At 36.9% G+C, this 23,385-nt stretch overlaps 1 protein-coding gene across 6 annotated transcripts in view; it reads left to right on the forward strand.

The window, feature by feature from the left end:
* LOC114053873 (extracellular sulfatase Sulf-1) overlaps window positions 1-23,385 on the forward strand; it is a 287,381-nt gene that overhangs the window by 219,659 nt on the left and 44,337 nt on the right. For all 6 annotated transcript variants that reach the window (XM_027876980.1, XM_027876979.1, XM_027876977.1 and 3 more), the window contains exons 8-12: window positions 16,805-16,955; window positions 19,634-19,809; window positions 21,540-21,668; window positions 21,938-21,994; window positions 22,852-22,981. In XM_027876980.1, coding sequence (XP_027732781.1) covers window positions 16,805-16,955; window positions 19,634-19,809; window positions 21,540-21,668; window positions 21,938-21,994; window positions 22,852-22,981 — 643 coding nt within the window. The remainder of the gene's footprint in view (window positions 1-16,804; window positions 16,956-19,633; window positions 19,810-21,539; window positions 21,669-21,937; window positions 21,995-22,851; window positions 22,982-23,385) is intronic.

The raw sequence follows: 23,385 nt of genomic DNA on the forward strand, positions 1-23,385 counted from the left end.
TACATTGATTTATATCTTGTTGACACTAAAAAAAAATTTAACATGTTAATAGCCATGCTTCCCCTAAAGTGCTCCTCCAGTGCCCCATTGTGGTGTGGAGGTGACTGACCCTGGGTTCTCAAAGGTTATGAGCAGAGAGCACAAGTTCTGACAGGTCCTGCGCAGATGAAAAAGTCTTCAGGTACAGACTACCTTGGGAAATGATGCAGTAATTTTACCTGATGGCCAGGCTAGCTCACTTCAGGGGGCTTGATTACAAGCAAGTTAGTTGTCAAGTGATGAGTGTTTTCAGTCACAGGAAATGATTACCACCATCTACTAAGACTAGGGGAGTTCAGATCTATATTAGTGGAAGGAATACCTCCACTGAAGTCAACAATTATTTAAGCACTTATTAAGATATCTGGAATTGTGCTAAGCACTAAAGATACAAAAGAAAGGAAAAAAATGGTGTCTGCTCTCATGGAGCTCACAGGCTATGGGCAAGACAACATGCAATCATATACATATATATACATACACAAATAACTTGTATGTTGCTTATTGTGTGTGTATGCATATATTGTGTGTGTGTGTGTATATATATAATACACACACAAATGTGTGGGTATACACATGTATCTATATTTGTGTATATGAGGACACATGTATCTATATTTGTATATATGAGCAAAAACTATGTACAAATAAAATGTATATATATATATACCCCAAAATATGTCTATTTATATTTGTATATCTATGTATACATTTGTGCAAAAATCTGTATTAGAGGAGACAAATGCAAACAAGTTAAATATATATTTGTATATGCACATACATTCAAATATATATACATACAAATATATGTGTATATATACAAATACATTTGTATTTATGTACATATGTACAAATACATGTATCTGTATCTTCTTTGTACATGGTACATATATATAGCTATCTGTATGTTTATACATGTATATATGTATATATACTATATGTGTATATACTCTAATATATGTGCATCTTGTTTGTACATAATTGTTTGTATGTTGTCTCCCCCATTGAACTGTTAGCTCCTTAATAATAGGAACTATGTTTTTGCCTTTCTCTGTATCCTTCACATTTAGCACAGTGCAAGACATACTGTACATACTTAATAAGTGCTTTTTTAAAAAAAATTTTAAAAGATTTTTTTTATTTATTTTGGCAGTTGGGGTTAAGTGACTTGCCCAGGGTCACACAGCTAGTAAGGGTGTCAAGTGTTTGGTCTGAGGTCAAATTTGAACTCAGGTCTTCCTGACTCCAGGGCTGGTGCTCTATCCACTGCACCACCTAGCTGCCCCAATAAGTGCTTTTTAACTTTAGGTATTCCCTCCAGTAATGTAGATCTGAACTCCTTTTGGCTTAATAGGTGGCATTCATCATTTACTGGGGGTGGAAAAACTCTTCACCTGGTAACTTACTTGCTGGTAATGAACCTCCCTGAAGAGAGCTAGCCTGGCCATCAGGTATCAGTCATACAGTCTTTTCCCAGGCTGGCTGATATGTGTGCATATATAATGTGTGTATGCATGTATGTGTATATGTGTATGAGAGAGAGAGAGATCAAATCACAGACCTTAGATGAAAAATAGCAATCATGAAGTGTAATATTAACAGTAATATTAACTCTTAGAAATGACCACAGTGAAAAGACTTACGAATTCTTTCACTTAGGATTCACATTCTTTAGCTGCTCAGCTTTTCCATCTCATGTAGGATCTTCTTTTTTTTTTTGAAGTACAGTGGAATGATCTCTGAGGCTGGAGTGAACACAGGGTTTTAAACCTTGCTTTGCCTGTGTAAATAACTATGAACAAGTTGCTTAATCTCTCTGTGCCTCAGTTTTCTCATCTGTTAAATGAATTTGAACTAGACAGCTTATAAGTTATGTTTCAGCTCTCAATTTATGGGCTATGCTCTCAAATGACAGCAAATAGTGACTTTCAAACCCTTTCTTTAATATTTTGTCAAGAAAAATAATTTTTCAAGATCCCATTTTTGTACTCATTACCCTGTTTTGGCAAGTACACGATAAGAATTCACCAATTCAGTGAACCCAAAGGGAGTTGCCAACTCCCTTATCAATATTTGTTCAATTTCAGAAAACCAACACCCACTGTGCCAAAGCATTACATGACAAATTTCTGTTTTCATTAAAGTGAAACAAATTGTTTTGAGAATACTCTAAGATCAGTGAAAATTGCTTGGGCTGCTAAGAAACTAGAATTTTAACTAGATTTTTAATTAGTAATGGAAAGAGTCATTCAAACAGATATTGCCAGATTCCACTTATGCTTTTCAAGAGTATCATTATTTTTTCTTGCTAATTGAAAATGTTCTTAAATCTTTAGCAGGAACATTTTAGGGGTTTTTTAAAGTAGCATGAGCATAAAGTATCACTAAGATAATATTGCTGAAATTTCTCTATGTGTAATTTATTCCTTTTAATTCAACTTGTCACTTAATCAAATCCCAAAGTGATTCCAGCAAGGGGAATCCACTATGAGAGAGAGCTGCATTACGAGGATAACCAGAATGATCTCATTTATGAATTGTGGGAATGAACAAAGGGAGGATGGAGCAGCAAACCCCTATTAGTCCAGTTTAGCTATAACATAAATTGCATGAAGGAAGAATTTGGATCCAGATTATAAATTTTTAAGTGTTGGCCTAAGGAGTTTATATTTTATTCTATAGAACACAGGTAGCCACTGATGGTTTTTGAGCAGGGGAATGACATAGTCAGACAGTGTATATTGGGAAGACTCTTGGGAATCCAAAAAGAATAGTGGTTATGTCTCAATCATTAATTAATTGAGTGAGATATGCCCATTACCATTTTTACTAATGATTTTGAGTGTAGAAGTCACATATTAGTTGGGTTTCCAAGCCACTCTATAAACCCAAACAGGCCATACATTAAACCATACATCAAAGAAGCATTACCTAACAGATGCTGAATCATTATGTCACATCTAGCTATGGATTTTGCTGTAGGACCCCATTCTAAAGCTCTTCAGCATTTCCTGTTTCTTCCTACCTATGTTAATCTCCTCCTAGCTATGAACCTGGGCTTTCACTACTGCCTTGGAAAGATGCACTTATTGCCTATGTAACTAGCCATTGACTTTGTCTCAGATTCCCTAATTTTAAAATGAAGAGACTGGGCTATATAATCCCTAACATCCCTTTTACCTCTGATGGTACACATTATGACCATGTAAGAGAAGTAAATGAGGATTGATAGACAAAGGATCTAGATGGAGACTGAGAAATAGTAACTAAGAAGTTGTCTTGTCATTTAATGCAATGAAAGTTATTTGAATATAAAGTTCTTAAGCATAATTAATTATACTGACATGTAACATTTAGTTTTCAATTAATCATTTGAGTTAAAAAATAAATCTCTGATTCTATGATATATATTGACCTTGGCCAAACTTGATGGAATCTCCTCTGCTCATGTGTTATCTCTTATCAATTCAAGAGGATTTCTGGTCCCTCTCTCCCCTTTTTACTCCTAAGTATACAAAAAAAATCTTAAGCCAGATCTCACTTCTGAATTCCTAGTGTCTGAACTGTTTGGAAGTATTGTCTTAAGATTCAGAATGTCACAATTTGAAAAACATTTATTATGTACCTACTATGGGCAAGGTGCTGCTGTGGGCATTGGAAATACAGGAGTGACAAATAACACAATCATTGTGTATAAGGAGCTTACAGTCTACTAGAGGCCCTAAAGTATAGATAGAATTCAAATTCCATAAAGACAGGGAATGTCTCACTTTTCTATCTGGACTCCCAGCACCCAGGATGGTTCCTGGCCCAAAGTAGATACTTAGTAGGTTCTTGTTGCGTGAATGAGCATGTGGAGCAGCACAGCATAGTACAAAGATTCCCATGCTTGGATTTGAGTCCTGAGTTCAAGTGCCAGCTATAACACTTCCTAGTTATCTGCCTGGGCAGGGCACAATTTCTCTGAACCTCAGTTCCTCCTTTGGAAAAGAGTGATAATAATATTTAGATTTCCTACTTCACGGTTATTGTAGGAAAAGAAAACTTTGTATACCACATGTATGGTAAGTGATATGTTACATCATAGAATGTGATGGAGGAGAACAGAGGTCCAAAGTGCTGTAGGAAAATTTGAGCAGGAAGAGATGACTTGTAGTTATAGAAACCTGAAAGACTCACAGAGGAAATGGCACCTGACCTGGATCTTGAAGAAAAAAGTAATTCAAGTGGCAGAGTTGAGGAGGGAATACATCCCTAACACAGACGATCGCTTGCCGGAATGCACCAAGAAAGGATGGAGCAGCAAACTGCCAGTAGTCCAGCTTGGCTATAACATAAAGTGCATGAAGGGAGAATTTGGATCCAGATTGTAAACTGTTAAATGTTGGGTTAAGAAGTTTATATTTTAATCTGAGGACACATGGAGTCACTGGTTCTGATGAAAGGTGATTTGAGCAGGGATGATATGGTCAGATTGTACATTAGGAAGATTCTTTGGAATCCAAAGAGGAAAGGGAAGGCAGGAATTATGTCTTATAGGTTTAGAGCTAGAAGTGATGTCTGAAGTCATTGAGTCTAAACCCTTCATTTAAAGATGAGGAGACTAAGGCCTAGAGAGGTAAAATGACTTATCTAGGGCATAGGCAGTAAGTGGTAGAGCAAGGATTAGAACCCAGGACCACTGACTTCAAACCTGACATTCCTTCTACCATATTATACTACCTGAATGTATAAGGGCCCGAACATAGGGAGAGAGGTTAACTAAGCAGTGCTTCCAAAATTCATCTTGGGAAGTCGTAGTCATTACATTGATGCAATTAACTCAGCAACAGACAGTCATAGAGACCTCCTATCAAGCTTTACATCTACCAATAGCAATCAGGAATAGTGCAGTAGTCAAAGCAATGACTCTTTCGGCAGAGGCCACTGTTCAGTACCACCTCTGATGCTTGGCCAAGTTATTTTAATACCCAGAACCTCAGTTTCTTCATGTGTAAAATGTGAAGGCTGGACAAGATGACTTCTGAACTTCCTTCCAGATTTACATTGAACGGCCTGAAGGAAGGCATCTTTACAATCCCAGAATATACACATTACTGCAGTGAGAAGATTTTCCCACCTTCATTCATTATGGATACTGACTACCAGCTAGAGATTCTGTAAAGTAGAGTCCGCTATATAATTTAATTTACTGTATTCTATAGACTACAATCTCCTCTCTCTGGGAGGAAAGTGAGATAGCAAAATGGACCAGTTGAAGAGAGCGAGAAATGCAAAACCCACATCTCTTACATTCCAGTCATACTGAAGCTTTGATAGAATAAGCATCAATCCCAGGTTATGCTATAATACCAGGTGCAGAATCTGAGGGCTGTGAGTTTGTGTAAATACAGGGAACTTTAGGATGTGGAAAAAATTTGAATTAACGTAAACGTTTAATCCGGCTTCCATTTGCTGCTCAGCCTTGGGCTTTTTTAAGGAGCTAATGTTTGGCTGGTAGCTGTGTCTCCCTGTCTGTCTCAGCAGTCCAGAATCCCTGGCATCTTTGTTGTTGAAGTTTCCCTTGCTCCCCGCAAAGGAAAGGGCTAGAGAGGGTCAGAGTGAGTTTGTTGTTCCAGTGAGTGACTGCTCAGGTTCAGAGTTCAGTCAGCACACAAAAGGAGGGAGACAAATTGAAGACAAACTGCCAATGGTGGTGTGTGAGCTACTGAATAGCTGGTTTCTGTAGCAAAAACCTAAGTAGCACATTCAGGCAAAGGGATGGAAGAAGTTAAGTGTCTCACAGAAATATCTGGCAAGCCCTAGGAAAACAGAGCAAGAAGCTATTGACTCCACCTTTTGGAGATTGGAGAGATGTAATGTGAATATTTTCCCCTCAGGTTTTCTTCCTTGGTGGCCAAGCACCATTTCTATCCCTTTTATCTGGCCTTGGGTTATAGCCATCTGACCTTCTTGCAATGTAACCATTATATCAAGTTTCTCTAGTGTTTACCCCCAACAAAGGAAGGAAACCAGTTCAATATCAGCTTGTTGGCTTTACAAACTGAGACTAGAGGTTATGCCTACAGATGAAGAATTAGAACAGATTATCAGTCACATATGACAGGAGGCACTGTTTAATAAGGCAGGAGTTCAGTAGCACATGGCTTCCTTTATAATGTGGAATTTCAACAGTAGGAGAAATCCTCAGTCAGTTGCTGCTGGTTCTTAAAGAAATCTTGTCATCCATGTAGATAAAGCCCTTACTAAGTCCTGGACTCAGTTATCCTGAATTGGAACAACTGAATTGGTGGGAAATTATCTCCCACTTCCACAGTCACCTTCCTCACTCTAATATGGGTTTCTGACTTTGCCCCTTGACACCAGCTTTATAATTGAGTTTTATATGTTTACTTCAATTCAAATCAACAAGCATTTATTGAGGACATATTTATTATGTGCAATACAACTGCCATTAAGTAGAATAAGAAAAACAGAAGATAATTTAATTTCCAGACCACTCTATATATGCTCCCCTGTGAGAAATTAATTCCTCTCAAATTTCATTTTGATTTGTCCTTCCTTCCTTTCCCATTCCTTCCTTTTAAAAACAGCTATCTTAAACTTCATATGAAATACCAATACAAGCAATTAAATTTGCATAGGAACTAATTGCGTTTAAATAAATGATTTCTCAAGGCATGAGATATGATAGTAAATTTTTAGGTATTCCCCTAAGTCTCCATGAGGTTTCTTTATCCATTCATTGCCTTTCGCTTTTCCTCTTTAAGATCACAGTGGGTAGTTTTTTCAAGTTTTGGGGGTTTTTTTTTTTGCTTTGTATCATTTCATAAAGATTATTCCAGATTTCTTTATGTTTCCCATATTTGTCCATTTTAATTGCATTGTAATATGTTAACAAAAGATACTTCAAGCATTTTGCAATGACAAATAATACCATCATCAAAATCTTTTAAAAGATCATTCTTTTTTGTTTTCGATAATACTTCCAGGGAATATTCCCATCAGTGGGATTATCAGATCAAAATGTATTATTATTTTTGTAATTTTACTGTGTAATGCCATATTGCTCTAAAAAAAGATTCTACAAATTTGCAATTCTGCCAAAGAAGAATGTGTACCTATTTCTCCACAACACAGACAGTATCACATTTTATATGTCTTAATTGTAGTAAGTTCTTCTTACCAAGTTGATGGGTATGAGGTGGTACCTCAGAAATTGTTTAATTTGCATCTTTTTATTTATTAAAGAAGTTAAGTTGTTTCCTTTTTTTCCCATCCCCCCACTTATCTACACATACACAAACTTTAATCCAAAAAAAATCTTAAGACTTCATAATATCAGTACATTTCCTCTAAAATGCAAGGATCATCTTAAGTTGGTGTTGTTCTAAAAGCACAGTATGTTGGAGAAAGTTCATCTACAAATACAGGTAATTAATATAAGGTATGGAACAAAGTTTTAATATATATATGTGTGTATATATATATATTATATGTATATATATAATATGTATATATGTGTATATATATATAATATGTATATATATATGTATATCCTTTCCTCCATAGAACTAATACTGAGCAATGTTTTCTTTTTTATAAGAATTTGTTAGATGTAGTGGTAGTGGGGCATGGTTAATAGAGAGCTGGGCTTCCTGCCAGGAAGATCTGTGTTCAAATTCTGTCTCTTAAGTATGGTCGTTATATGACCTTGGGCAAGTCCTTTAACATCTCAGATCTCTGGACATCTCTCTGAGACTATCAGTTGCAGATGCCATTCCGCATTAAGAGAGGGAGTTTCCTCAGTTGGAAATTCTCTAAAATAAATATCCTATCCCTACCTTATGATATATCATTACATTTTCCCCCAAAATATAAGAATGGGAATGCTTTTGAGAATAAATAAATGTTTATTGGTTAATAATTAAATCTGAAATTTTCCATGTAAACGATATGAATTAAGGTAACCTCATCAAATATAATTTTATGATTATATATTTTATTTTGTTTATTTTAATATTACAATTTTTAAAAATACATCCTGTAATTATTAGAATCATGGAATCAGAGGTGGCAGGAGCATTAAAGATAATCTAGTCCTAGCCTATCTTTCTCCAGATGAAGAAACTGAGTCTTAGAGAAGTTGTGTCTAGCCAAAAGTAACACAGGTAAATAGGAGATCTAGGACTAAATTCCCAGAGTTCTTTCCACACTACTTCAATTAAGTCACAATTACTAGTAAATATTAAAATATGACCAAATGGTATGCATGTGTGTCTGTGATCTTCTCATTAATGATTGCAAGCTAGTTTAGGAAGTCTATTGGAAAATACATGTTACACTCATTGGGCACCATGCTTTTTCTCTATATTTAAATCTTCGTGAATGCTACTTGGCTATGTTAGTTGGAGAAGGAAAAAATATTTTCAGTGAAATCAGTTCAGCGTTAGTGAAAATTGCGATGGTGTCACATAGGAGACAAGCTCAGGGCTTTCCAATTTTATCACTAGTGAGTATCACTCTCTCATTCTGTGACCTGAGACACAGCTTTTTCAGACAAGTTGATGATATTACCAGAATCCTGAAACTATTACTGGTTGCTGTTCCTTAAGGCTGAACAAATGTTTAAAAGTAATTTCCAAATATAAAATGCTAGAAAAACATTGAATATTACTATAGTGACAACAAAGTTCATATTTTGGTAAAAAAAAAAAAGTGAACTGCAGAATTCCTAGCAACACTCAGTATGGTTTTAATATAGAACTCACGCACTTGATTCTTGTTCTGTTATATGTTGGACTAGGCTGCTGAGCTATCTGTCAGCTCAAAGATTCTCTAATGATTGAGTCTATGATTTTCAAATACTTCAAAGCATGACAGCAAAGCAAAACATATTAGAAAGAAAATACTGTTCTCAAAGAAAATTTGACACATAGTAAAAAGGTAAACTAAAGGATCTAAAGTAATCTTTCCATTTCTCTGATGAAGCAATCAGTCAATAAGCATGTATTAAGTACCTACTATGTACCAGGAACTGTGTTTGTTGTTTCATGTCGTGTCCTACTCTTCATGATCTCATTTGGGGTTTTCTTGGCAAAGATGCTGGAATGGTTCATCATTTCCTTCTCCAGCTCATTTTGCAGATAAGGAAACTGAGGTAAATAGGATTAAGTGACTTACCCAGGGTCATGTGGCTAATAAGTGTCTGAGGCTGGATTTGAACTCATGAGGGTGAGTCTTCTTGATTCTAAGCCCAGTGCTCTATCCACTGTACCACCTAGCTACTCCAGGAGCTATGCTAAGCCCTGGGAATATAAAAAGAGGCAAAAGACAGTCCATATCCTCAAGGAGCTCATAATCCAATGATGTAATGAGCTGGGCAATAAATCCAGAAACTCAGTGCAGAAAAAAGAAAAATGGAATATCTGAGGAAAATTCCATCAATATGATTAGAATATACTTTCTTTTAAAAGTAGAAGTGCAGTTCAGCTACCTTATACTTACTAGAAATACCTTATCTGGAGAGATAACAGAAATTATTACCATAACAGAAACCATATGAACAATATGCTTCAGGGAGATTTTAAAAACTAAATCCAGTAGAGTTCCAAAAATCAGAATTGGGCCCCATTCCACCCTTATGTTGTTGTTACTGGTTTTTGAAAAAGTAAAAAAGCAATTGTGTGTCTGTCTACATTATCTCCAATAAATCCGACAAAAGCCAAAATGTCTGACCAGATGTGTCAACCACACTGTGGGAATTCAACACTCCCAAGTGTGGCCTGAACCAGCTTAAAATGTAATTGGGAAATATTTAACAAAATAAATAAAAATACAATCAAGCAAATATTACATTTTGAAACTAAGTCACTATGCAGCCCAGAGGGATCCATACATATGGATTAGTGGTCCATTTTTATTTGAGTTTGACACTAATGTCTTTGACAATCTGGTTTTATTTGGTACTTACAGCAGATATAGCAGTTAGTGGGGAGTTCAAATGGAACTTAAACCAGCTATATTCAAGTTCAGTATAGATCAGAGTGAATTTTAGGACTCATGTGAGAGGCAACTTAGCATACAAGATGGAAACCTAGACTTAACATCAGGAACCAACGATTCAGAACTAGCCTCTGTTGCTAGCTGGTGACCCCAAGCAAGTCTGTGCTTCAAGCAACAACTTTCGAAGACTTCTACTAAGGTATAGACTGCTTGTGATCTGTATTGCTGCCAGGGCAGAGCCTTGATGGAACCCTGATATATCAAAATTGATTTTTTTTTTGGCCCAGAAAGAAATGTACATATAATCTATTTGTTCATTTGTTTGTTTGCTTTTAATGATTAGGACTTTGGCAGCTGGTGCCTATGAATTTAATAGGATCATAGGATCATACATCTAGAGAAGACAGTGTGATACAGTAGAAAGACTACCATATTTGGAATCAAAGGACCTGGGTTTAAATCTCAGCTCTGCTGCTTACTAGTAGTGTGACCTGGGACAAGTCACTTAATATTTTTGAGACCTGGGTTTCCTCATCTGTAAAACGAGCACATTGGACAAGAAGACATCTAATGTCCCATGTATCTCTAAATCTATGATCCTTGCAGGTTGGAAGGAATCCCAGAAGCCATCTAACTTAAATTCCTCTTTTTTACAATAAGATAACTGACAGAGAAGTTGAGTGACTTGCCCAAGGTCACACAGATAGTAAGTGTCAGAGGTCAGATTGAATCCAGAGCCTCTAACTCTAGAATCTGTGCTCTTTTGAATATATATGTTCCCACAAAGGAATTTTGTTAGGCATGTTCTGATAACATAAAAAAGTAAGAACAGTATAGTAATAATTGACCATTCTAGGAAAGCTATCAACTCAACCCTCTAAATCCTAGGGATGGTTCAAGAATATGGAAAGCAAGAGCCAGTTAGGTGGCACAGTGGATAGAGCACCAGCCCTGGAATCAGGAAGACCTGAGTTTAAATCTGGCCCCAGACACTTACTAGCTATGTGACCCTGGGCAAGTCACTTACCTCCAATTGCCTTAAAAAGAATATGGAAAGCTTTTAGAATTGTAAATCAAGACCAAGGTAGACTCAGGATTTTAAAGTTACCCAGTGTAATCACTGAGGGGAAGCAGCAAAGAGGTAACCTTTTCCTAGCCTTGGTGACTCCCAGGTATGATGGTCAGTCTAAAAGCTCCCCAAGAAGGACTAGGGAGTTTGAGTTTATTGTGGAGCCTAGAGAGCCTCTCCCAGAGATTACTAGAACTCCATAGATGCCTGAGTAACTTCTTAGAATTATAACTCAGGGCAGGCTGAAGGATGCAACTTAAGGATGGCTGAAGTATGCAACATATTACATTGGCCCATCTTGGTCATGAACCACTTGAAAAATAGCATAGGCCCTAAAGTCATAGGGAATGGGAAGATCAACCACTTTGTCCCTGAGGACAAAAAAGCAAAGAATATTAAAACTACAAAACAGGGCTGGAGAGAGGAGAGAAGAAAGAAACCTTGCCACCATTACCCCAATCTTACAGAGATTTATTTGAATTGTATGCCCTTAACATTTTGGAAATAGCCTCTATTTACCTATATGGCAGCCACTAGTTACCACAGTATAGATTTGACTTTCCAATAATAAAGCAATTTACTACCCCCAAGTGGGTACATAGTCCTCAGGGAGAATGCTAGAGAGGGATGACATTGTTATGTGATTCCTAATCAGACTTTGAATTGAAATAAAGCATGGCTTGAGGTAGAAAGAAGAAAGGAGAAAAAAGCTCCCTCTCTTCACTTCAGAAAAGTAATAACAAAGAGGTGGTAAATGTAACCATATTAAATGTTAATAAAAAGGAATTGATGTAACTTATACAGGGGATTATCTCAGAGTTAGCTACCAGAGTTGCAGTGGAGATGAGTCCAACTCTCCATCCTTAGGTGATAGGGAAGAAGGACCAATGGACAGACAGACTTCTGATTTCTTTTACTTTCAGATCATATGGATCTTTCATGGCCAATATCACTTACGTGATGTCTTTTTTTCATGTGTTTTTTCCATTAGCCCCTGATAACACAGGTGTTTATCTGATATTTATGTGCCTTAGGGCATTGCAAACAAGAATTTTGTTTAGTGTAAAAAAGCAAGTATCACTTAAAGCTAGAAGGCAGGAGGCCACATGTTAAAGTACTATCTTAAAGGCTACATCTTCGATGATTGAGGATGACAGTTTGGAATTTTTTTTGAAGTGACTCATCAACATATTTCAGATCCCTAAAGATAGCTGATGGTCCATGGGAATCAGGATTCACCTGTCTTCTGCCAGAAGGACAATGCTGCATTCCTTTGTTGCATTTCCTACCCTATGCTTCAGGTCTTTTTCTGGGAATCCTTCCTTTGAGAACAGGGTCACACTATAGAGGGGAAGAAAATAAAATAAAAGAAATGCTATGATTTTGACAATGTGCCTTATACCCTTATGAGTTCCCACATATAAAATACAATAAAGCACAACTTATTGCTAAATATGTGTACCCAGTTTACAAAAATGAAGCTTACATGGCAGCTAGCTGGCACAGTGACCCTGGAGTCAGAAGGATCTGAGTTCAAATCTGGCCTCAGACTCTTACTAGCTGTGTGACCCTGGGCAAGTTACTTCACCCTGATTGCCACTAAAAAAAATTAATTTTTTTACATGAATCTCACACTAACCTTGCCTGTTTCACCAAATGAAGCTGAATGATGCCACGCACATGAAGGTAGCTGATGTCAAAATCATTAACCCAATATGAGTCCATAGTTCCATTCCTGCTATAAATTTTTTATTTGTGTGAGGTTGGTTTTGTGGTTTAAAAAAAACCAACCAATTGATTTTTAAGGTTTCTTGCCATTAAAAGAAATGAGAGAATATTTGATTATAAATAAACATGGTAAAATTATTCTGGTATAGCAACAACCCTTTTTAAACTATGGATCAGTGAACAGTTTGGGAAACCTTTGCAAACAGATATGTCTTATTTTTCTAATCTCAAAGCATCCCCAAAGAATGCTCAATCACTCCCTTTCTAAGAGAAGGAACATTTTATGCCCTTACATGCTCAATCTGAGAATAGTAGGATCATAGGAATTAGAACAGTAAGGGGCCATAGAGGTCAGCTAGTTCAGCCTAATCATGTTACGGGTAAAATAGCTGAGGCTGGAAATGTTAAGTATCTTACTCTAGGTCATGTAGGCAGTGAGAGATAGGCCTAAAATTGGAAACTAAGTCTTCTGATTTTAAATCCAGCTCTCTTTCTCCTTGTGCTACAACCCATCCCAATCTTGGTTTTTGATGTACAAGAAGGCTTCATTGCTTAAGTAAAAGTTATAATTTCACAATGTTAACTAAAAGAGCCTTTCCTGCCTCATCTATTCTTGAAATTCAGTAGCCCTGATCAGGCCAGTGGAAAACAAGTCAGCAGTTCACTTTTTGGAGCTGGACAAATTCCTTCACACTTTGTTCATTGGAACCATTCAGTATGTGAGTCATCTACTCACTGGACAATAGAAGAAAAATGTGTTCTGTAATTCCCCCTAAGAAATACAGGAAGATATTGTTTGAAAGTTTCCACTGGTGATTTTTGCCACAACACAGAGTGCCCATGAAATTTCTTGGTAAAGTAGACTATAGTTTAGGACTTTGGGTGCATAGGATTTAACCTTGGTAATATTGTTATTTGTGCTAAGTGCCATATTGTAATTGGAACCAGTTTGTGAACTTCCCTACTGATAGTTTCATCCCACACTCAAGAGCAGTTTTAACTCACTGATGAAAAATGGGATAAGAATATAGTAGGGTGGAGAATCAGGGATGAACTTTTCTACTGTTGCTAGCAGGGTCTGCTATAGAAGTAGGCAAAAAGTTTTTCCCCTAGATCTTCTGTCAAGAAGGAAGGAAAGGAGCAGGAAAAAGAAAAGGAGGAAGAGATGAAAATATTACACTTACATGGCCCATTTCCTTTCGAAATTCTTCATTGCTATAATCATATTGCTAAGGTGTCTCTGAGATAATTGTGTCTCTCAGGCTAAGATGTCTCTAGGGGAAAATAACACTTGAATCTGACCACTACAAGATGAACTTTATATGTGAGGTCATATATAATTCATTTGGAGATTTCTGAATATACTTGTTTAACCTAAAATGAAGGATTCATTAATTGGAGTGATAATCTCTTGAATAACACTATTAGATTGTATGCAATTGGGCTTAGAGAGAAGACCTAAAAATTTTCCCAGCTATGATATTTTAAGGGTTGGCAACAATTAGATAACAGTTTTCCTTATTACTCACCCAGAATCTTCATTCTGACCAAGGGGTTCTTTGCGAAGCTGTATTGGCTTAATGATAATGATATACTGACACCTGAGAAGACTCCCTTTACTTCCATTGTGCACCTAGATGTATCTCTAACACTTGGGCAATCTAGGTGAAAAATAATGGAGAGTCCCAATTTTCACATAATTTAAAATCAGAAGGGAAATGTGGGACTGACATGCCTATAACTACCAGAAACATTGTGCAAAATGCACAGGTATTGCTCACATAGAAATTTAGCAAACATTTCATAGGATCATAGATTTAGAGTTGGAAGGAACCTTAGAGCCCAAATGTCCTCATTATACAGATGAAGAAACTGAGGTCCATATATGTTAAGTGACTTGCCCAAGGTCACGCAGATAGTAAAGGCAGAGCTGAAATTTGAATCCAGGCCTCTGATATCAAATCCAGAACCCTTTCTCCCATGCTAATCTAGAGCATTAGGGAGTGTTGAGAGTTAAAGTAACTTGTCTATGGTCATGCAGCCAGTATATATCAGAAGCAGAACTTTTACTCAGATCTGTTGGGTTCTAAGTTTGCTCTTTTTTCCATGATGCTGCCTTATTACTAGGCAGGCTCTTTTAGTTAACAGTATGATATTATGACTTTTACTTGAGTAATGAAGTCTCTTTGTGTATAGTAGAAATATATCATTCAAGAAATGGAGTAAGTTTCAAGAGAAGCATATGTTAAAAATAACAATTTGTCCACATTACTTACAGCAAGTATTTATGATAACATATTTCAATTAATCAATCAATAAACATTTAAATGCCTACTATATGTCAGGCACTGTGCCAAGCACTGAGGATACACAGGACAAAAGACAGTCCTTGTTCTCAAGGAGCTCAAAATCTAATGAGAGAGACGAATAAATAAACTCTGTGCGTGTGTGTGTGTGTGTATGTGTATGTGTGTACAGGCAAATGCATAATAGAAAGGACACAATTAACAGAGAAAAGGCACTAGAATTGAGAGGGATTGGGAAAAACTTCCTGTAGAAGATGGGATACTTAACTCCCTAAGAAGAAATCAAAAGAGGTCTGATTTCATATTGCTATGAAAACATCATTGGCTTCTTCATTATAAACGTTGAACATAAAGGCAATTGTAGTCATATTCCTGTGTATAATGGGCAGCTAGGTGGCACAGTGGATTGAGTACTAGGCCTGGAGTCAGGAAGAACTGAGTTCAAATCTGGCCTCAGACACTTACTAGCTGTGTGACCCTGGGCAAGTCACTTAACCCCGTATGCCTCAGTTTCCTCAGTTGTAAAATGAGCTAGAGAAGGAAATGACAAACCACCCCCCAGTATCTTTGTCAAGAAAACTCCAAATGGGATCATGAAGTGTCGGACAGTACTAAAATGACTGAACAAGAATAACAACACTGCGTATGATGCAGCTTTTATCCAACACACCCAAACAAAAGTTCGATTCAACGACATTTATCAAGTTTGTTACAATATATCATACTACGTACTGGAACTGCAGAAATAAAAACAACATAGCCCTTGCTTTCAAAGAAATTATAATCTAATGGGAAGGCCTAAGATATTTGCCTAAGTAAACTTCTGTGATAAGTGAAAAAGAAGTCACACAGAGATGCATGAAGCTTTTGTGAGATGGCCCTACAAAAACCTTGACGGAAGAGGTGTCTCTGAGCTAAGCCTTCAAGGAAAAGAAGCATTTCAGCAGGGATATAAAGGGAGTCTATTCTAGGCAGAGGGTAGCCTGTATATAGACAGGGAGTAGGGGAGAGTGGGGTGACACCAGGAAATGGTTAATCATCAGTTTGGCTGGAATATGAAGCATATGAAATGTAGACCTATAAAATAAGGCTAGAAAGGTTCTATCCAGTTCTATACAGATCATGGAGAATATTAAAAGACTTACACTTTAAAATGGCAGTGTGTCAGTTAAAAATCTTTATTTAAAATTTTAAATTGAAATAATTCCAGAGATTTTAATGATGTTTCAGATTATGATAATTTCAAATTCAACTTTATCACCAAAAAATTAAGCTCCAGCCATATGCAAGACCCAGGGGAAATTAAGATACAAAGATAAATAAGACATGTTTCCTATCCTCAAGGAGCTGATAGTCTAGTAGGAAAGAAAGGATATGCACAGAAAAGCAGAATGTTTTTTAAGTGCTATAAGAGACCCAAGAAGGGAAAGAGTTCCTCAGTCCAGAAGGACTAGAGTAGACTTCCCAGTGTAACTCTCAGGACAATTTGTCAATTCCTCTAAGCAAAGAAGACATAGTCTGGAGAGAGGAAAAAAATGATATGTTAGTGATGTTTTAATTGCTTCCCATGAAAGATTATTTCATGACCCTTATTGCTGAGTTTTTATAAGTGACTAAATATAAAAATACACTAAGACTCCTTCCTGGCTATTTTCAGTACTCCCAGTTACAACTATGCACCAAATATGGATAAGCATTGGATAATGCAGTACACAGGACCCATGCTGCCCATCCACATGGAATTTACAAATATTTTGCAGCGAAAAAGGCTTCAGACTCTGATGTCAGTTGATGACTCTGTGGAAAGGGTAAGCACACAAAATCCTAAAGGATGCTTCCTCCTATTTTCTCTCCTGCATCACCTGCCCTTGCCCTCAAAACTGTTTGCTTTTTCACATTTTCCTTGCATTTCAGGACATTGATTTCTAAATACCCTTGCCATCTTCACCCTGCTCCCACCTTTTTCTCATTCCCCCTACTTTTCAGTGTGTGGTTCAGGTGGAATTGAGGGAAGCCAAGCCAGTCACAACTGGAAGAGAAACAGGAAGAACATGTAAACATAAGGGCAACGATAAAATAATTTGCTTACCTGCTTCATTTTCAAACTGACGTGTTACAGAAAGTTTTCTTCTTAACCAAAAAAAATATAATAATGTGTAATGAAAATATAAGCACTTGAAAAAATGATTAAATTTCAAAAGTGTTAGTTTACTTGACTCCTCCACCCCACGTGAGCATATAATGGAATTGAAGACAACTGAATCAGCTAGATGATGATTTTATTCCCCAGGAGGACAGAGAACTCAACTGATGTAGATGATTTAGTAGATAAAATGGATAGCTAAGGAAGGTTAAGAGACCATTTTATTAAAATATCAGCCCTAGGTGGCCTAGTTGTAGCAGATCTCAAATTGTACTAAAAAGCAGTAATCATCAGAACAAACTGGTGCTGGCCTAAGATATAGAGCAGTGAATCAGTGAATAAATTAGGTACAAAATACACAGTAGAGAATCACCATAGTAATCTAGATTTTGATAAACTCAAAGCTCCAAGTTTTTGGGACAAGAATTCACTATTTGACAAAATCTGCTGGGAAAACTAGAAAACAGCTTGGCAGAAACTTAGGTATAGACCAACATCTCACACCATATACCAAGATAAGGTCAAAATGGGTACATGATTTAGACATAAAGGGTGATACCATAAGCAAATTAGGGGAGCATTGGATGGTTTACTTGTCAGATATCTGGGTAAGGGAAGAATTTATGACCAAACAAAAGATAGAGAGCATTACAGGATGTAAAATGGATAATTTTGATTATATTAAATACAAAGATTTTGCACAGTCAAAACCAATGCAACTAAGATTAGAAGGGAAGCAGAAAGCTGGGGGGAGGGTGGATTTTACAGCAAGTGTCTCTGATAAGGGCCTCATTTGTCATATATGTAGAACTGAGTCAAATTTATAAGAATACATCATTCTTCAATTGATAAATGGTCAAAGGATATGAACAGGGACTTTCCAGATAGAGAAATCAAAGCTATCTATAGTCATATGAAAAAATGCTCTAAATCACAATTGATTAGAGAAATGAAAATCAAAACAAATCTGAGGTACAACCTCCTACATTTCAGATTGGCTGTGATAGAAAAAGAAAATAATCTATGTTGAAGGGGTGTAGGAAAATGCACTGCTGGTGGAGTTATAAACTGATCTAACCATTTTAGAGAGCAATTTGGAACTGTGCCTAAAGGGCTATAAAATGTTTGTACCCTTTGATCCAGCACTCCCACTGCTAGATCTGTATCCCAAAGAGATCAAAAAAAAAGGGGAGGGCTCTATATGTTCTAAAATATTTGTAGCAGCTCTTTTTGTGGTGGCAAAGAATTAGAAATTGAGGGGATGCCCATCGATTGGGAGATGGCTAAACAAGTCATGGTGTAAGAGTGTGATGAATTATAATTGTGCTGTAAGATGAATTACAATTGTGCTATAAGAAATGATGAACACAGTGATTCCAGAAAAACCTGGAAAGACTTACATGAACTGATGCAAAGTGAAGTGAACAGAACCAGGAGATCATTGTACACAGTAAGAGCAACATTGTGCGAAGAACTGTGAATGAATGACTTAGCTATTCTCAGCAATACAATGATCCAAGACAATACCAAAGGACTCATGATGGAAAAAGCTATCCACCTCCAGGGAAACAGCTGATTGAAGCATCAAATTGAAGCATACTATTTTTCACCTTTTCATTTTTATAGGGTTTTTTTTGGGGGGTGTATGTTTTCTTTCACAACATGATGAATATGGAAATATGTTTTTAATGATGTGCATATATAACCTATATCAAATTGCTTACCAGCTCAGAAAGGAGTGAAGGAAGGGAGAGAATTTGGGACTCAAAATTTTAAAAAAGAAGGTTAAAAATCATTTTCACATTTAATTGGGGGAAAAAATAATTTGAAAACAAAAAAAAATAAGACATCAGCCTTTTAGAGAGCAAGCCATAATCAGAAAGACCTAGGTTTATATCTTGCCTCTGACAAACATTATGTTTCCCTACACAAGTCACTTAATACGTCTAGACAATTCTCTAAGGCTGTAAGTCATAGAGCAAATGCCTTTATGCATTAATAGAGGGCTTTTCCTCTTTGGGAGGTTCCTCTACCAATGAAATCATAGTTTTTTTTTTTTCCCATCCCCCTACTCAACCTTTTAGAAACAATCTTTGCACTGTAACATGATAAGTTTTAGAAAAATATTAAAGTACATGTGACAGAAGTTGATGGTTCCACATATTCCCTTTTGTGCTCTTCTTTGTATATTAAAATGCTTGTATTGTCTAATGATCGTTAAACTCATATTGAAAAGGAATTTTTTTAAAGAGGGGTTAAGCAGGGACAATTGTAGTAAAATCCTCCAGATGTCATGTTATACCATTCCATTTCATTTCTTCTTTTCCCTGTGATGTATTTCAGCTATATAATATGCTTGTGGAAACTGGAGAACTGGATAACACCTACATCATTTACACTGCAGACCATGGGTACCATATTGGGCAGTTTGGATTGGTCAAGGGGAAATCCATGCCATATGACTTCGATATCCGTGTTCCTTTCTTTATTCGTGGACCAAGTGTAGAACCAGGATCAATGTATGTACTCTTCTGTTTATGACACAAGTTATCAAGCAAAAAGCAATTCAATAACTTTGGTTAATAAAAATCTCAGTTTTAATTTCCTTTGATTGGGAAACAGTATCTTCAGATTAAACAACTTAAAAGATAGGGATAAAGGGTTTGTTTTTTTTTTACCGTCACATTCAAAATAACTCAAAGACAGAGAAAAAAGAACATTATTAATAGTCCATCTTTGCATAACAAGAACTCACACCTCTTGGTCTGGTAGGTAAATAAAGAATTTGGAAGGGAAAGGATTCTTTAGGAGAAGGATTCATGACTGTTTTTAAGTAGCAACAACCTCTCACTTGTTTGATTTCACATTAACCTCTTCCCAGTTTCTTGAAGTGTAGGGTAATACACACACACACACACACACACACACACACTCAAACACATATATATATATTTGAACAACACAATGCAGTCTAATGGAAATAATCATTGAGTAGAAAACAGAAGACATGGCCTTAAGTTGTCAGTAAATATTTATTAAGCATCTAGTATATACTTAAATGCTATCCTTTCCATTAACTAGATATATAACCTTGAGTGAGCCATAGTGTCTCTGTTCCCATCTCCCCATCTATAAAATGAGCTGAAAAAAGCACCAAGGGTAATCCAATATAGTCCCCTCATTTTGCAAATCATGAAATCATCAGCCTAGAGCTGAAGAAGTGACCCAAGAGGCCTCAGATGGGCCATCTGGTCAATTTAAGAGCTGTGGGAACTAAAGCCCAGGGAAGTTTGGTGGCTTGTCCAAATCGTACAGTAAATGCAGTTAGGATGAGGGAATAAAGGCATAGAAAGGTCTTGTGACAGCAAATCCGATGCTCATTCTACTATGTCATGCTGCATCCCTTAAGGGTTGTGGATTTCAATGGTTGTGTTTTGAGAATGCAGAGGTATGTCCTGAAACAATTGTAAGCACCCTGGTTTTTCTTAAAAGTGAATCTTAGAAAATCTGTTTGAGAGATAGAGTAGAAGATAATATTCAACTTTGAAAGCCTTTAGTCGCCTTTTGACAGAATCTGGAAGCTCTGTTTTGAAAACCCTAGGTCTGCAGGAAAAGCCTTTGACTCAAAGAATTTTGGGAAGGCAGTGCACATCCTGCGAAAGCCATATGCCTGACCTTGGCTAGGCTGCTAACTCCATTATACAGTGGTGTTAATGAGGCCATGATCTCCAGTTTTGATCCCTTTATGGGTCAGTTAGCTTTGCTCTGTTCCACAGCTACAGAGTGCAATCCTCACCCTAGCCAAATGCTTCATAAATACATCTCATTGGTCATAATGGGGTCAAAAAAAAAAGCCTCTGGATAGATAAAAGTCAATCCTTCATGATTTCACATGGCTGTTGTAAGGACCAAATGAAAGAATATGTGTAAAGTGGTGGTGTTGACCTCAGATGCAAACTGATCTCTGCAGGCTGCATAGTGACTTAGAAAACAACAAACTACCATTATTTATTTACTAAAAAATGACCATTGTTATGTTGTATTGTATTTTTATTTATTTTGTAAAATATTTCCCAACTGCATTTTATTCAGGCTCTGGACTCAATCACCTGGGAGTTTTATGCCTCTGATGTAAAGCACTATATAACCTTAAACTACTAATACTGCTCTGCTCCTAGAAAAGCACCCTAAATTGCATGCCCTCTTGATGGGAGGTGAATGGCTTTCTCATCTAACTATTCCCTTGCAGAGTGTCTCAGATTGTGCTGAACATTGACCTGGCTCCCACCATCCTGGATATTGCTGGGCTCGACACTCCTCCTGATGTGGATGGCAAGTCAGTCCTCAAACTGCTGGACCTAGAAAAACCAGGTAACAGGTGGGTCATTATCCTTCCCTACAGCCAGTCTCAGTGTACATTTGAGCCAACCCACCATGGCACAGAGAAAAACTCTAGCAAAACAAGCTCTTTCCATCAAGATCACCACAAACTTGGAATTTCTAAGCTGTATGTGAATAGTACATTTGTAAAGTTATAGTTAATGGTCCATATGAAGTGAGAGGTGCTTCTTTAAATAAACTGTTAATATAACTCCATATGAAAAGGCTTCCAGATGCCAGCAGTAAATATTATTGTTTTGCTTTCAGGTTTCGAACAAACAAAAAGACCAAAATTTGGCGTGATACATTCCTAGTGGAAAGAGGGTAATTATTGGCTTTGGGGTACTGATGGAAAACATTCTTAGTGGTCAAATCTACCTCTTGGGTGCTTTTTTTTCATTTTCACTCAGCAAGCCTGCAGATTTTGTAATTCCTAGTCACAAGGTCAGACAGTTTCTAATCCTTCTCTGCTGACCAACAAGGCAAGTTGGATCCCTCATTACAGCCTTCCTGCATCTGAATTTTCAACAATGAATGCTCATAATATGGGGCCTTAACCTGTTTTGATTTGAACTTTTTTTTTTACCTATAGCACTTTGTTAAAAAAAAATGAATCAACCTTTCTGATCATGATCCTCAAATTGCTTTTATAATATAACCAAATCCATGTTTACCTCTTCAGTTGCACTCAAAGCCCCATCTCCAATCTCCCAGGTTTTGTTTTTTTGAATTACACTTTTGATAACTAGAATAAATTCCAAAAGGCAATGGAGATTTCTTTATAAAACCACTGATTTCTGCCCATTTGATTCCATGCTTTGCCCTTCGTCATAACATCAATTCTCACAGCTAAAGGCATTCAATGATTATTAGCTGCGCTAGCTTTATAGCCTCTAAAACTAAGCACTTTGAATGGATAAAGCTTTTAAAAACTGCTACTGTTTGAAAAGGGTGACTCTAGTAGCAGCTTTGACATCCCAGAAAGTTTCTTGGTGACTCTTGAGTGATAGTTTTCATCCAAGCAGCTCACCAAATGCTGAATTTGGCAGTACCCCCTCTTTCAGAGAGCTTTCTCTTAATTAAGTTCCCTCCTCTTGTTAAGAAGTGAGGTTGTAGGGTGGGCATGGATCATGGCAAGTGGGGAAGAGCACCTGTCTAATGCTTGTCCCTTCGTATCAAAGCAAATTCCTGCGCAAGAAGGAAGAACCTAGCAAGAATGCCCAACAGTCAAATCACCTACCCAAATACGAGAGGGTCAAAGAACTTTGCCAGCAAGCACGGTACCAAACAGCCTGTGAACAGCCTGGACAGGTGAGTGCAAAGAAATAAAATTTGTATTCAATAGTGCTTGATGGTAAGGAAAATGAAGACTTCATCCTCTTCCTCCACCCCCAAAATAAGCTTAAAAATAAGGAAACTCTAATTCAGGGGTTTTTAACCCTTTTTGTATTTTGTATTTCTCTTCGGCAATCTGGCAAAGCCTCTGCAACCTTTCTCAGAATAATGTTTTTAATTCTTTTTTAAATACATTTTAAAATTTTTTCTATTATCAATCATTTATTTTTCCCCCTCACCTCTCTTCTCCCCCCCCCACCCCGCACCCCATTCACTGGGGAAAAAAAGAAACAAAGAAATTTAAAACCCTTGTAACAAATTGCATAGTCAAGCAAAATAAATTCCCATATTGGCCACAGTCCAGAAATGTGTTTTTCATT

Source organism: Vombatus ursinus, unplaced genomic scaffold, assembly GCF_900497805.2.
Source record: "Vombatus ursinus unplaced genomic scaffold, bare-nosed wombat genome assembly UNPS02014812.1, whole genome shotgun sequence".
Lineage (NCBI taxonomy): Eukaryota > Metazoa > Chordata > Mammalia > Diprotodontia > Vombatidae > Vombatus > Vombatus ursinus.